This window comes from Gopherus flavomarginatus, unplaced genomic scaffold (genome assembly GCF_025201925.1).
Source record: "Gopherus flavomarginatus isolate rGopFla2 unplaced genomic scaffold, rGopFla2.mat.asm mat_scaffold_34_arrow_ctg1, whole genome shotgun sequence".
Classification (NCBI taxonomy): domain Eukaryota; kingdom Metazoa; phylum Chordata; order Testudines; family Testudinidae; genus Gopherus; species Gopherus flavomarginatus.
Genome location: NW_026115061.1, coordinates 4,641,929 through 4,657,280, shown reverse-complemented (window position 1 = coordinate 4,657,280; position 15,352 = coordinate 4,641,929). Strand labels below are relative to the sequence as shown.

Sequence of the window (15,352 nt, the reverse complement as noted above, 5' to 3'; positions counted from 1 at the left end):
CCTGCCCACACCGAAACTCCCTCCCAGGGTCCGCCCCCACTTCCCCTGCACTCCAACCCCCTGCCCAGCCCCAGAGCCTGCACCTCATGCACTCAAACTCCTTCCCAGAGCCCGCACCCCCTCCAGCACCCAAACTCACTCCCAAAGGCTGCCACCGTCTCCCCCCACCCCCTGCCCATCCCAGAGCCTACACCTCATGTACCCAAACTCGCTCCCAGAGTTTTAGGAGGGTGGGGGGGGGACGAGGAAGGAAGGGCAGGACTTGGACCCGTTCTGGACATCACCAAAAGTTATATAAACCTGGTGACTGCTGAGCTGGAGCCCTAGTCACTGCACATCTCTCTCCTTACAGGAGGGGACTCTGTGGGGCAGGGCACTGCTGGGGGTTTATTCCTTCCTTTCATGGCTGTGGAAGGGTGAACAGGGAGAGAATTTGCTCCTCTGTTCTCTGCGGAGCACACAGGCAGTGGGTTATTTCCAAGGCTGTAACAAACACAAGCTGGCAGAGGGGGGGAAGGGAGTTCCCGCAGGATCTATTCCCAGGGCAGCTCCCAAGCTGTGCCCTGGGGAGCTGTGCCAAGGGGATTTAGACGCTTTAGAGGCAGGTGATTGACAGGTGCTGGGTCCCATCTCCAGCGCTGAACTGACACGTGCTCCCTGCATTCTCAGCCGGGGGCTCCTTGGGTTGATGGTTCAGCAGCACCAGCCCCCGCCCCTGCTTTTCCCCTGGGGAGCCCCAGCCCCTCTCCTGCCCCCTCCGAGCTGAGGCGGGTCCCCACGTGTCCCATCCCCCCTGCGTGGGGCCGGGGGCAGCGCGGGGACACGCGTGGGGCGAACACGCTGCTGCCGGGAGGGGCCGGGCCCGGCTGCCTGGTTCGCCCCCTGCCCGGGGGCTCCCCGAGCTCCCCGCGGCCAGAGCGGGGCTGCGGGGGGCGAATGTCCCGGGCGGGGCGGAGCTCGGGAGCGGCTGGGCCGTGAGCTGCAGGAGGGGCCGGAGCGCGGCTCGGCTGCAGAGCTCGGAGCCCAGGCTGGGCCCGGGAGCGAGGAGAGGGGGATCCGGGGGAGGGATCTGGGGTGTCAGAGCCGGGCGGGGGGGGGGAGCGCCTGGGATTGGGGGGAGCTGGGAGTTTGGGGTGCGCTGGGGGGGTCAGGGCTGGGGATTGGCGGCTGTTTAGACGTCACAAGCGCTCCCAGCGCTGCCGCTGTATTAAAGCGCTCCCTGGGAAAAGGCGGGGGGGGGGCGGTCTCTCAGCAGGGGAAAAGGAGGAGGGGCGGGGAGACGGTCTGCCTGGCCCCGGGGACCTCCTTTTCTTGGGTTGGAGAGAGCGGAAGCGGCACTGGGGCAGTCTGGGAGATGTAGTTCCTGACTCTCTCCGGAGCGGAAGTGACGTCGGTGGGGAGGCGGGGCCGGGCTGCGAAGGAGAGTTGGTCGCTCGGGCTCTGCCTGGCTCGCGCGGGGCCGTTAGAGCCTCTCCCGGGGCCGGAGAAGGGTTTGTGCCGTGGGGGCTCTGGGCATGCGCAGATCGCGGCGGGAGAGCCCTTCATTAACCCCCCGCGCCCGGCCCGGGCTCTGCCCCCCCCCCCGCTGCGGAGCTGCAGCTCCAGGTCCCGGAGCGAGCCCCGGGGGGGGCCGGGCGGTGACTCTGCCCCAGTGTCCGGGGGGGACCCGGCATCCCGCAGCGCCGGGATCTGCTCCCGGGGGGGCAGCGCCCGCGGGGGGCTCGGAGCTGCTGTCCCCGCAGGAGCCCAGCGCCCCCTGGCCCGGCCAGGCTCTGCCCTGGGGCCCCGCGGGGGAGGGGCCCGGCCCCACTGGGGTCCCTGCGTGGGGCCGGGGGGGCTGGGAAAGGGGCGGGTGGGAAATGTCTGTGCAGCCCAGACATGGCGGGGGGGGGGGGAGAAGAGCAGGTGGCCCCCGAGGAGCGGGGAGAGAAAGGGGGGGGCTGAGATCCCCTCGGATTTACCGCTGCCCCCCCCGTGGGGACCCCCCCTCCCGTCCTGCCCCATTTCTCCCTAGAGAGCAACGAGCAGCACCCAGGGTGACCCCCCTTCCCCTAAACCCCTGAGAAGTTCCCTGTTTCCCTCTCCTGACTGTGCCCCATTTTCTCTCCTCTTCGCCAATGGCCAGTTCAAATCTCAGGTTTGGGGTGTTTCCCCCCATTTTCACCTGCAGTGATTTGTCCTTGCAGGATAGGCTCCAGGGTTTCTGGTGCCCTAGGCCCCGAGCCATTTTGCCGCCTTGCGCGCGGGTCTCGCGGCTCCGGTGGGGCTGCCGCAGCTGTGCCTGCAGGAGGTCCACCGGAACCGCGGAAGCAGTGGACCGTCTGCGGGAATGCTTGCAGCAGCTCCACTGGAGCCACGGGACCAGCGGACCCTCCGCAGGCACGGCTGCAGCAGCTCCACTGGAGCCGGCTGCCGCCCCTCCCCCCCCCAGCAAAATGCCGCCTCCTCCATAATCCTGGCGCAGTCGCCTAAATGCAAGCACCGGCCTTGTGTCAGTGGGAAATCGCTCCCCCGAGTGATTTCTAAACTGGGCAGAGGGTTAATGGGCAGAGGCTGGGGGAGTCTTGAGACAGGGACACCTCTTTGCTGGGCTGGGGGGTTCACTTTCTGCAGGCAACAGGGCATGGGAAGGGCCAGGAAGGGGAGGGAGGAGCAACTGTCCCACATGGAGATGGCCCAGCCCCAGGTTTCCCAGTCCCAGCTACTCCCCCCTCCCCATCACCTGCTAGTCACATTCCCAGACCCCACTGCCAGCCCCTCCCCACAGCCAGCGACCTTCTGACTGCAGCCTCACTCCTTTCCCCTGTGAAAAGACATCACCCAGGGCTCCCTCCTGGCTCTGTGAGTGTGAGGCAAGTAGAATCCGTCCCATTCTGTTGTTGATTCAATATCCCTGTATAATCCCCTCCAATTTCCCCTCTTTTCTCTTGAATGGAGACATAAAATCTCGCCACATGTTGATGTTTGTCCCTTATATTAGTAAACATTTAGTTTGTGCCCCATTTTCTCCTCAGTTCTGATATCAAATTCTCAAAAATCTTCCTACTTTTCTCTCCAGGTGTGTGACTGAGATCAGGATTCTTATACCAAGCATGGCCCTGTTCTGATAGCTGCTGCAGAGACCTCAACTGAGATCTTGGCCCTGTTCTGCCAGGCGCTGAAGAGACCCCAGGTGAGATCAGACCCCACTGTTGTGCCAGGTAAAACTGAGACCTGCACCGAGATCATGGCCTCCCTTGTGCCAGGCAGCGCATGACTGTGACCCAAACTGCTGCCTCCATTGTTCTGGGCACTTCAGAGATCTCGACTGAGATCTGTGTCCCCATTGGACCTTGCATTGCACTGAAGAAGATCACACCCCACCCCTGTACTGTGCACTGCACAGACTGACAGAGATCCTACCCCCACATTTTGCCAGTTGCTGCAGGGGCCCTAAACAAAATCAGGGATCCTGTAATGCTGGGAGCTGCAGAGTCCCCAACTGAGGTCAGGCTTCCTGTTGTGCAGGGCTCTGCACAGACACTGATCAAGATCAGGGTCCCCATTGTGACAGGTGCAGAAAAGACACCAAGGGTATCTCTACCCTGCTGTTAAAACCCCCGCACTGGCCCATGCCAGCTGGCTCAGGCTCATAGGGCTCAGGCGAAGGGGCTGTTTAATTACAGTGTAGATGTCTGGGCTCAGGCTGGAGCCAGGCTGTCGGACCCTGCGAGGTGGGAGGGTGCCAGGCCTTGGGCTGCAGCCCCAGCCGGAACATGGACACCACAATTAAACAGCCCCACAGCCTGAGCCATGTGAGCCCACGTCAGCGGGCACAGGCCAGCCGCCGGTGTCTGACTGCAGTGTCGACATGCCCACAGGGACAGAGAGGCCTTGCCACAAAAAGCTCAAAGGCTAAATAGGCCAGTGGTGGGAGGCGACTCTCCATTTTAGAGATGGGGAAACTGAAGCTCAGAGTGCTGAAGTAATTTGCTCAAGTTTATGTGGAGAATTTGGGGCAAAACTGGGAACTCATAGATTCATAGACTTTAGAGTCAGAAGGGACCAATATGATCATCTAGTCTGACCTCCTGCACAAAGCAGGCCACAGAACCCTACCTATCCACTTCTATAACAAACCCCTGACCTATGTCTGAGTTATCGAAGTCTTCAAATTGTGGTTTGAAGACTTCAAGCTGCAGAGAATCCACCAGCAGGTGACCCATGCCCCACGCTGCAGAGGAAGGCGAAAAACCTCAAAGGCCTCTGCCAATCTTCCCCGGGGGAAAATTCCTTCCCGACCCCATATATGGCGATCAGCTAACCCCTGAGCATGTGGGCAAGACTCACCAGCCAGGACTTAGGAAAGAATTCTCTGCAGTAACTCAGATCCCATCCCATCCAACATCCCATCACCAACCACAGGACATGCTTACCTGCTGATAATCAAAGATCAATTGCCAAAATTAAGCTATCCCATCATACCATCCCTTCCATAAACTTATCAAGCTTAATCTTAAAGCCAGATATGTCTTTTGCCCCCACTACTCCGCTTGGAAGGCTGTTCCAGAACTTCACTCCTCTAATGGTTAAAAACCTTCGTCTAATTTCAAGTCTAAACTTCCTAGTGTCCAGTTTATACCCATTTGTTCTTGTATCTACATTGGTACTAAGCTTAAATAATTCCTCTCCCTCCCTAATATTAATCCCTCTGATATATTTATAAAGAGCAAGCATCTCCCCCCTCAGCCTTCTTTTGGTTAGGCTAAACACACCAAGCTCTTTCGAGTCTCCTTTCATAAGGCAGGTTTTCCATTCCTCGGATCATCCTAGTAGCCCGTCTCTGAACCTGTTCCAGTTTGAATTCTTCCTTCTTAAACATGGGAGACCAGAACTGCACACAGTATTCCAGATGAAGTCTCACCAGTGCCTTATATAACGGTACTAATATCTCCTTATCTTTGCTGGAAATACCTCGCCTGATGCATCCTAAAACTGCATTAGCTTTTTTAACGGCCATATCACATTGGCAGCTCATAGTCGTCCTGTGATCAACCAGTACTCCAAGGTCCTTCTCGTCCTCTGTTGCTTCCAACTGATGTGTCCCCAATTTATAACTAAAATTCTTATTATTAATCCCTAAATGCACTTTTCACTATTAAATTTCATCCTATTACTATTACTCCAGTTTACAAGGTCATCCAGATCTTCCTGTATGATATCCCCGTTCCTTCTCTGTATTAGCAATACCTCCCAGCTTCATGTCATCCGCAAACTTTATTAGCACATTCCTGCTCTTTGTGCCAAAATCAGTAATAAAAAGGTTAAAGAAGATTGGTCCCAAAACTGATCCTTGAGGAACTCCACTAGTAACCTCCTTCCAGCCTGACAGTTCACCCTTCAGTATGACCCGTTGGAGTCTCCCCTTCAACCAGTTCCTTATCCACCTTTCAATTTTCATATTGATCCCCATCTTTTCCAATTTAACTAATAATTTCCCATGTGGAACCGTGTCAAATGCCTTACTGAAATCGAGGTAAGTTAGATCTACTGCATTTCCTTTGTCTAAATAATCTGTCACCTTCTCAAAGAAGGAGATCAGGTTGGTTTGGCACGATCTCCTTTAGTAAAACCATGTTGTAATTTGTCCCAATTACCATTGATCTCAATGTCCTTAACTAATTTCTCCTTCAAAATTTTTTCCAAGACCTTACATACTGACAGTGTCAAACTAACAGGCCTATAGTTACTCGGATCACTTTTTTCCCCTTTCTTAAAGATAGGAACTATGTTAGCAATTCTCCAGCCATTCGGTACAACCGCTGAGTTTACTGATTCATTAAAAATTCTTGCTAATGGGCTTGCAACTTCATGCGCCAGTTCCTTTAATATTCTTGGATGAAGATTATCTGAGCCCTCCGATTTTGTCCCATTAAGCTGTTCAAGTTTGGCTTCTACCTCAGATGAGGTAATATCCACCTCCATATCCTCATTCCCGTTTGTCATCCTTCCATTATCCCTAAGCTCCTCATTAGCCTTATTAAAAACTGAGGCAAAGTACTTATGTAGATATTGGCCCATGCCTAGGTTATCCTTAACCTCCTTTCCATCCTCTGTTTAGCGGTCCCACTTCTTCTTTCTTTGTTTTCTTCTTATTTATATGGCTATAGAACCTTTTACTATTGGTTTTAATTCCCTTTGCAAGGTCCAGCTCTACATGGCTTTTAGCCTTTCTCACTTTATTCCTTACATGTTCTGACCTCACTAAGGTAGCTTTCCTTGCTAATCCCACCCTTCTTCCACTCCTTGTAGGCTTTCTGCTTTTTCTTAATCACCTCTCTGAGATGCTTGCTCATCCAGCTTGGTCTACAACTCCTGCCTATGGTTTTTTTCCCCTTTCTTGGGATGCGGGCTTCTGATAGTTTCTTCAGCTGCGACTTAAAGTAATTCCAGGCCTCCTCCACATTTAGATCCACAAATTCCTCAGTCCAAACCACTTCCCTAACTAATTTCCTTAATTCTTTAAAGTTAGCCCTTGAGAAGTCAAAAACCCTAGTCCCAGATTTATTTTTGTTTATCCTTCCATCTAGGTTGAACTGAATTAGCTCATGATCACTCGAACTGAGGTTGTCCCTACAACCATTTCTTCTATGAGGTCCTCACTACTCACCAAAACCAAATCTAAAATGGCATCCCCTCTTGTTGGTTCTTCAACTACTTGGTGAAGAAATCCATCAGCTATCACATCCAGAAAAATCTGAGCCCTATTACTCTTACGAGCACTTGTCCTCCAGTCTGTATCTGGGAAGTTAAAGTCTCCCATGATCACACAATTCCCATTAGTGTTTACTTCATTAAAAACATTAAAGAGGTCTCTATCCATATCCAAATCAGATCCCGGCGGTCTGTAGCACACCCCAAGCACTATCTCAGGGGAGGCTCTAGTAACTTTCTTTCCCAGTGTAATTTTTGCCCAGACAGACTCTGTCTTGTCCATTCCATCACTACTTATTTCTTTACAGTTAACATCATCATTGATATACAATGCTACTCCACCACCTTTGCCTTTATTTCTGTCTTTCCTAAACAGCACATAGCCTTCAATACCTGTGCTCCAGTCATGACTACTATTCCACCATGTTTCTGTTATCCCTATAATATCCGGTTTCACTTCCTGCACCAGTAGCTCTAGTTCCTCCATTTTGTTCCCTAGGCTCCTCGCATTAGTGTACATATATCTTAATTTTTGCAGTTTGGCTTCACTGACATTCTTTACCCTCTTAGGCACAGACATTCTACCACCAGCATCACCTGTTAGACTGGTATCTACCCTTCCTCCTTATGTCAATTCTTCTGTCCACGGCTGTATCCCCTCTTACTTTGTTTTCTTCCCTCTCAAGGTTAAATTCTGGTGTGGAGATTACCTGGACATCTCCCAACCATCTCCCCCAAATTTCTAGTTTAAAGCTCTCTTAATCAGTTGGGCAGCCTCCATCCTAGAAGCCTATTTCCCTCCTTACTCAGGTGAAGTCCATCCCGAGAGAACAGTCTTCTGTCCATAAATGCTTCCCAGTGACCATACATCCCAAAGCCCTCCTTATAGCACAACTGCCTGAGCCATCTGTTGATCGCCATAATCTTGTCACAGCTTTGTTGCCCTTCTCTAGGAACTGGCAGAATCCCACTGAAGATCACCTGAGCCTCGATTTCCTTAAGTGTCTTCCCCAGTCTGGCATAGTCTCCCTTGATACATTTGTCGGAGAAAAACTCAGTTCTCGCTTTTTGTTTGGGTGCAGCAAAATCAAATACTTTATTCTAACTCCAGCAATTGCAATAGAGGGAGGGTGTGCCCTAGGACACTGGGTCGCCCCAGTCCCGGACAGGTCTCTCAACAGGTAAACAATTACAGCAAGCATTTATACCTTTGTTACAGACGATAACAAGCAATAATACAGACAATAATGAGCAACAGCTGCATTTTGTTTATACATAGGCTATCCTGCTATCTTATTTTCCTCACGTTGGGCGCCAGTCTACGTATTTAATTATCAGTGCAAGGTCGTGATAACTTCTCTCACAGTTCTTTCCTACTCGCCTCACACTAACCTCGCTTCTACAAATCTCACGTCATTAGGGTTACAGCTGGCCTAACTCTTGCTAACAGACTGACATGCATTAAGATCCCCTACAAATCCTTGTCAATTCTTTCCCTACTTCCACACTCCCCCCTTTTGTACTTCTAGTACAGCAGATATTTTCAAATCTCTATTTGCATTAAGCCATGGATTTCTAATTCTACATCAGATGTTTCAACCTTAGGGATTTTCACTGGATGTAATGACAATACATAATTAGCATGGTCATGAAAGGTATTACTATTATTATGTCTTTTACAACAGCAATGACATAATTTTAAACTAACTAACAACAATGCAAGCAATAATATCCCCATAGCAATAATATGATGAGGTTGTTGTACAGTTTTGGTTAGAAAGCATAATATATCATACTTAGTACACAAAGTAGACACTCTATAAGCTGTATGAAAGGCATTCTTTTCAGCTTGATATATATTCTGAAGCATGTGAATTTGCCCTTGCAACTCAGAGATTCTTTGAACCTCTGGTAACAATGAAAGCAAATTTTGAAATCAATCAGGTACTAAGCTGGTCCAATTAAACTAAGGGCTACTTGCAAAATTCTATCTGCAGGTCAATAAACAATATGATTGCCTGCAGTGGTGATGAGATTAAAATGTATATCTTGCAATGTGGTGGTTTTAACATAGATACAGCTATCATTAGCTTGAAAAGTAATTGTCCTGTCAGGATAGTTCCTTGTCCTCTACCCTCCCAGCAAACGTTATCATAAACAGTGACAACTTCCTCTGGCTTCAGTTTATGGATACACTGAAGCTGCAGGGGTTCTAACAGCCAAATGTCCATTGATTCCCTATTCCTATACAAAATATCAGGTGTTATTCTAGGGGCACTGACTATAAATCAGTTAGGTATACCAGGTGGTCTAATTTCCCAGATGTCTCAGTGAATAATCCAGTCCCATATGCATCCTTCCCATGAACCCGTCAGGATTTGGTATGTGGGAGCCCACACCTCCCCAGCTGGTCCAAATGCTTGGAAGGAGCACTGTGAATGTCCACACTTCCACTCAGAAAGTGTCCAGATATGTCTCCATGACCACAGATCAGATGGTACTCCTGATGTGTCTGTAAGGGCAGTGGGCCAAGTCTGGTGCTCAAGATCACTCTGAATGGCCATCAGCTGGTCATTATGGAAATCCTGAATTTCCGAATGTGCTAGATCCCACTGCAATGCCTTCCCAGCCTCAGTGATATTCAATACCATCTCTGTTAGTAACTTCTGGGTCATAGAACTAAGGGTGGAAATAACATGTAACTCACCAACTCTAGCCTATATTTGGGTTAGCTGAGCTCCAGAAATAAGGCTAGTGGCCTTTTCTAGTTGGCCTGATTTCTCATCATGTTCTTGGCTTTTAAAAATATTCCAAATGGCTGCTGCGCTATTGGCCCCATCCCATAGGGATCTGGTCAAGTCCCTCTTCTTCCAGAGGAAATAACCCAGGCCCTCTGTTATGCTAGTCTAATGGCAGCCCCTAGTGTTGTATTAATCACAGTCCACTGATTTCCTAATACATATCTCTTTGGTGTAGTACTCTATCACATCTGTTGGTTATATACCTTTAACTAATCTCAGGTACTTTCAAGAGGCATTGACATTAATAGCATAGGAGGGGGTGTATTGCAATAAGGTACAGGTTACATTATTTGCCACTGGAATGATTTCAATATAAGTAAAATTTCCAGTGGCAGAACAAACTCTTTGGGTATTCATTTGATTATTTACTAATTGGGTAACCAAATAACAAAAAGGGCTTCTTTCATGTAACACAGTACAAATTCCAGGTATAGCCATCATATCTATTTCACTATGGAACCCATCAATTCCAATTATAAAATTTTTTTTGAGTTCATTTGCAGTAATATTATGGATCTTTATTTCCACTGATCCATTTGTTCTCCACTCAATTGTTCACTTATATGGGATATCCTGAACTTTAAAAAAATTTTTTTTCCCAAACAATCTTTAAATAAATCACTAAAGTGTGAAGGCCTTGGTCATTGGTTTTATCAAATATATGGCATTGTCTGTATTTGGATGTATTACAGGGGTAATAGTGTAATGGAGGAGGTGGCAGAGGCAGTGACAACACAGTGCATTTGGTACATGTCATTTAAAAATCCAATTAGAGCATACATGCTGAAGTATTTATCCAAAACACAGGGCACAGCCTGTAGAAGAAACCCCAAAATCCAATCAATACCACATTCCCAAGCAGGGTCCCACAAATTTCTTCCTGCCAGTGTATAATTCTTCATTTCTTCACCAGGATCAGTTCTTAATGTCCCTTCTAGTCAGGAATTCCTGGACTTTGGCAATTTCAGTGGAATGAGTGTTTCTTCTTCTTCCCCGAAACAGTCGTGGTTCAGCATCCTACAGGGAAGAGGTTACCAGCCCATTACCCTGTAATGGTTTTGATTCTTCTAGAAAAATTCAAAGGCACAGTAGATCTGTCAGTGGACAAGGGAGAGGTTACTAGCACTTCACCTTGTACTTTTTACCTACTGTCCAGAAGGCACCGTGGAGCTAGAAGGAGAAATGGCTAATCATCAGTAGGAGAATTCTCCCGATGTGGAAGGGTCTTTTTGCAGTGAGAATCATGGGTCCAGGCAGTCAGTCTTTGGCACTTCACGGTGGTGTTGGTAGTCAGTAGGACTTTCCAGCGTGGAGCCAGAGCAGTCTTTCGTTGGTGGACCTTTACATTGATCCAGTCTCCTGATTCCAAGGAGTGGCAGGGCTGCTAGGGTCTTTGGGTAGTGCTTCTTTACCTGTGAGAAAAGAAACCTAACACATTTCATTAGTGCCTGGCAGTGTTTTGCAGATCTCATAGCTGCTTGGGCACATTCAAGCCCCCCCCCCCTCCGGTTCTTGGTTGTCAGCTAAGTCTTAGCTGTGAGCAGTGTCCTTGAATGGAGTCAGTGTCTTATCTTTAGCTTGAGCATACTAGCTATTTTTTCCCAGTTAACTCATTCTGCTCTTTTTCCTTCTCCCCTTCTTGGCTTCTTTTAACCTACAAAGGAAACTTCCACTCTTCACTCATACACCTTTTTCCCAACCATGAACACATAAATATTACCATTATACAGTACATTAGTCTTATTATTCAACGTATGCCACATATACCCTTCCACTACAATATCTTTATTACAGAGCTTTGGAGCAACAAGCCAGGACAAGCACACCCACTTTGAGGAGTTCATTGAGTACAACCTCTAGTCCAATAGCTTCCCACCATCCCCAGCCCTCTGACTAGACATCTGAGGTAGCCAGAAGGATCCCATGTACAATATGGGGAGTGGGTTAACTTTTCATGTCTTTGCTTCCAAAGACTGTTTGTAGGCAAATTTTAACAACAATTTTTTTTAAATTAACAATTTGGCCAATGAAGCTTCTTTTTCTTACTTAAGCAAATGTATTAGACTTTAGTATATCACATTCTCCTGATTTATCTAAACACCTTGTATTCCAAAATTGAATAAAACAAGTATCTGCATTTAACCCTTCTATTTGATTTTAACTGGACTATCCTATGAAAATATTAAACACAACAATTTTGGCCACGAGACAAACACCGCAAGACAGGACATAGAACACAAAACATAATTCCTATTGTGCCAGTAAATGCATGATACGTTGAATGCTGTTCAGCTGGCATCAGTTTTCTCTGATTATCTGAAAGACAAAAAAAACAGACATCTACCCCTTCTGGGCAGTCAATCATCACTTAAAATATACAAATACTCTTGTTGATTTCAGGCAAAACAGAGGAATTACCCCATATTTCCTTGTATTTGTTTCATAGGCAGCCCAGGTTTCAGTGGCTTCCACCTTATCAGTTAGAATATTTGCATTAATACAGATGCTTTCTGGCTTGCTTCTGGATCCAAAGCTATTCACAGCTTAAAGATTCTTACCTTAAAAGGGACATAATTAACTTTACCAGAATTTTGATGGCTTTTTACTACTAACTCCTGCTTTCAAACACTGAAAGAAAAGCACTTCTTATAGTGCCCCTTAGAGCCTAATAGGATTTCAATTACATAGCACTGTATACATTCTTTAGCTAATTTAACTAAATTGTTCATAGTCAAATTAAATTATTGCAATCCAATAATTTCTTTGCCTGAATTTATTTACAAACATTTCACAGACACCAAGAACTTTCTTCTTTAGCATTTTACAAAGTTCAACTGCTGTTTCCTCCAGCAACTACAGAGATAACTTCTCACTCTCCCTTAAATCACTTGCTTGTCTCCCAACAGCCACTTTTATCAATTTAACTCTCCATTTCAAGATATTGTCCTGGGTATTTGAAATCCCTATGCTTACACTTACTTACTCCTTTCTTCCACTACACCCTCAAAATTCTCCAACCTGTTTTGCAATCTTTCTGTCTGTTGCCTGCCCGCTTGGGCCCAATCCTGCTTTCCTTGCTGAACCGTCCCTTCCATGGGCACCAACTTGTTCCACTACCAGTTTAGCTAGGAGGATGGACTTCTCAAGTGGCCCTCACCATTCCTGGTCTCTTCCCTTAAACATTCTTACTCATAAGACTACCCGAGTCCTCCCTCGTGAGGCTTGCCACCTGGGCAGAAACGCATGGCCCATTGGCATTTAACTATTCAATTTCCTCTTGTAGCAAACACACTGCTGTTATGGCGTATGCTGAGCACAAATGGTTACATTTTGACAAGTCCCTGAAGGACTGGTACTTGCTTAGCCAGGGCTTCCTTTTCTACCTGGAAGTCCTATCTCAAGGCCTGCAACTTGCCCTGGGCATAGGTTTGAGTTGCTGCCTGGTTCATGATCTATGCTCTTAATTGCTCCTTTCTAGTTATCAAGTACACATCTCTTCCCTTTTCTTCAACTTCTCTATTGCCCAGTCCTGCTACAACTGGGGTAGATCCGCCTGCTGCCCTTCCCGGTCAACCAGGGTGGACAGAGGAATGCTAAACCCCTCTCCAGTTCTCAGACTTACTGCGGCTGAGATTGGCACTCCTTTAATCATGCAGTCCTTAACATATAACATCAACAATACCAAGCAAAGCAAACATAAAAATAACAAGGATAAAACAAATAGATCGTGTAAATTCTGCAGGGCTCCCCCCTTTTCAGTTGCTCACCAAATTGTGATAAATTTCTGTTACTAGTCTATCCCTTGTGTCAGGTGATCAGGCTGACACTGCAGGACATTGGGGAAGATAAAGAAAACACACCATATAACTGAATTTTAAAGCTTCATTAATAAAATAATAAAACAACAATGGAGAGTGTTGGGAACACTCCCACATCACTCAGGAAAAACATTAATGCCCCAAGCCCTATGCCATTTTCATACTCACACATGTCCAGACTGGCCACGTCTGTGTATAACGTTGAGAGAAGGGAGAGAGGCGGACGGGAGATTATCCTGTATACAGCTTGTCCAGAATTTCCAACATGCTTTCGCTCTTGGGAGGGCTGTTCTTTTACACCCTGGAATTTCCTTCGGTGTCTCTTTCAGAGATTCCAGTCCAGGTCTACTGCCTGTGGCTTCTTCGGTGTCACCAAGCCACACCGGCTCCGGGGTCACAAAGGCACTCTGTTGGATCTCACTGGACAGTTAAGCTTTGCAAATGTAATCTCAGTTCTGTAACTTGTATTGCCTTTGATTTGCCTCTGTCTATATTTTTTCACAGCCAGCTGGGGCCGAAAGCAGTTTTTCTTTGTACTTAGCATAATCTGTGTTGATTCTTGACCTTGAACGCAGTGCAACTTTCTCTTTATCTCTGGGCCAAGCTGAATTTCAAATTAACCTGTTCCTTTCCTCAATAGACAAATTGCTCACACTGTCAGAGGCTTTTTGTTGATTAAAAGCTCCTCTTAGATGTATGATCTTATCTAGATTGAAGGTACCTTCTAGTGGGCATTGTTTAGATGGATTTTCATGCGTGTAAAGATTCCAATTCTCTAAATACCTGCAGGTTGTTGGACCATAATGTACGTACATGAAATAAGATGGGGTACCCTTAGGGGGTGAGCTGGAATGCTTAAACTGTCTCCTACCCATTTTCCAATCACACACACACGGGGGGATGCCCTGTCCGCGCTAGCGGCACATAAACTAACGATCTCTCCCTACAGGGTACTCACATAGGAGAGGCTAACGAGGATGGCCACGACCCTCCTACATCTCCCTTTAGCAAAGAGCGTTGGCTAGTCTCAGGGAGACGGCGCCGCTTACTCTGCATCCAGTGAAATGATCAGACTGTCAGTAGCCCACACGGAAAGGAAAGGGGGAGGGAAGATGGGTTCACACGCTCCTAGACCCAGGTAGTTTCCTCACCAGACGATGCCAGGCCGAGTCAGCCCACCGTGGGTCGGATCTTCTAAAGATCCACTAGTTACCGGGCTTGCGTTAGAGTAGTCCTGGTCACGAGCTTTCGCTTCACAGGGTACTCTGGGCGTCTTCCGGTAACAGTCACTCACACTAGTGTATACACACACACACCAAGGCCTTATTTCCAAATACCACGATGCATCTGTACCTTATGTCCGGACCCAATACCATGAGGCGGTATAACAACCCCTCTTGAGGCGGTAAAAACCCCTCAGCACCGGTGCATACCTAATGCATTTCACTATGCATTACCTAATGCATTTCACTATGCATTACCTTGTTGGCCAACTTAGCAGTTTCCCAGTACTGCTATAAACTAACCTTATTGGGGCCTTTCCCCAATACCACTTTGTATCTGATCTTGCTGCACAGTCAATAAGTTCAGATGACGTGAGCCCAACAGAGACAGAAGGCCCCATGGACAGTCCTCCGACGACACCCCAACAGAGATTTCAAAAGGTCTCATACCTCTCTTGTGGCGCCATGGGGTTCGAAGGGGAACGATCTGTAGCAGCTGCCTGTATCTCAGTAGGCGTTGCCATCCTGGACGAGCCCCCAAATTGTCAGAGAAAAACTCAGTTCTCGCTTTTTGTTTGGGTGCAGCAAAATCAAATACTTTATTCTAACTCCAGCAATTGCAATAGAGGGAGGGTGTGCCCTAGGACACTGGGTCGCCCCAGTCCCGGACAGGTCTCTCAACAGGTAAACAGTTACAGCAAGCATTTATACCTTTGTTACAGACAATAACAAGCAATAATACAGACAATAATGAGCAACAGCTGCATTTTGTTTATACATAGGCTATCCTGCTATCTTATTTTCCTCACGTTGGGCG

General features: G+C 47.7%; 1 protein-coding gene across 7 annotated transcripts in view; it reads left to right on the top strand.

Annotated features, from left to right (window-relative positions):
- Nucleotides 1-1,365: 1,365 nt before the first annotated feature.
- LOC127042184 (zinc finger protein 501-like) overlaps nt 1,366-15,352 on the top strand; it is a 44,533-nt gene continuing 30,546 nt past the window's right edge. For 2 of the 7 annotated variants that reach the window (XM_050935806.1, XM_050935805.1), the window contains exons 1-3: nt 1,384-1,490; nt 3,059-3,172; nt 13,642-13,755. In XM_050935806.1, coding sequence (XP_050791763.1) covers nt 13,754-13,755 — 2 coding nt within the window. In that variant the 5' untranslated portion in view covers nt 1,384-1,490; nt 3,059-3,172; nt 13,642-13,753. Of the gene's footprint in view, nt 1,491-2,464; nt 2,842-3,058; nt 3,201-13,641; nt 13,756-15,352 lie in introns of those variants that run through there. The other 5 variants (XM_050935807.1, XM_050935801.1, XM_050935803.1 and 2 more) reach the window with 4 other exon arrangements.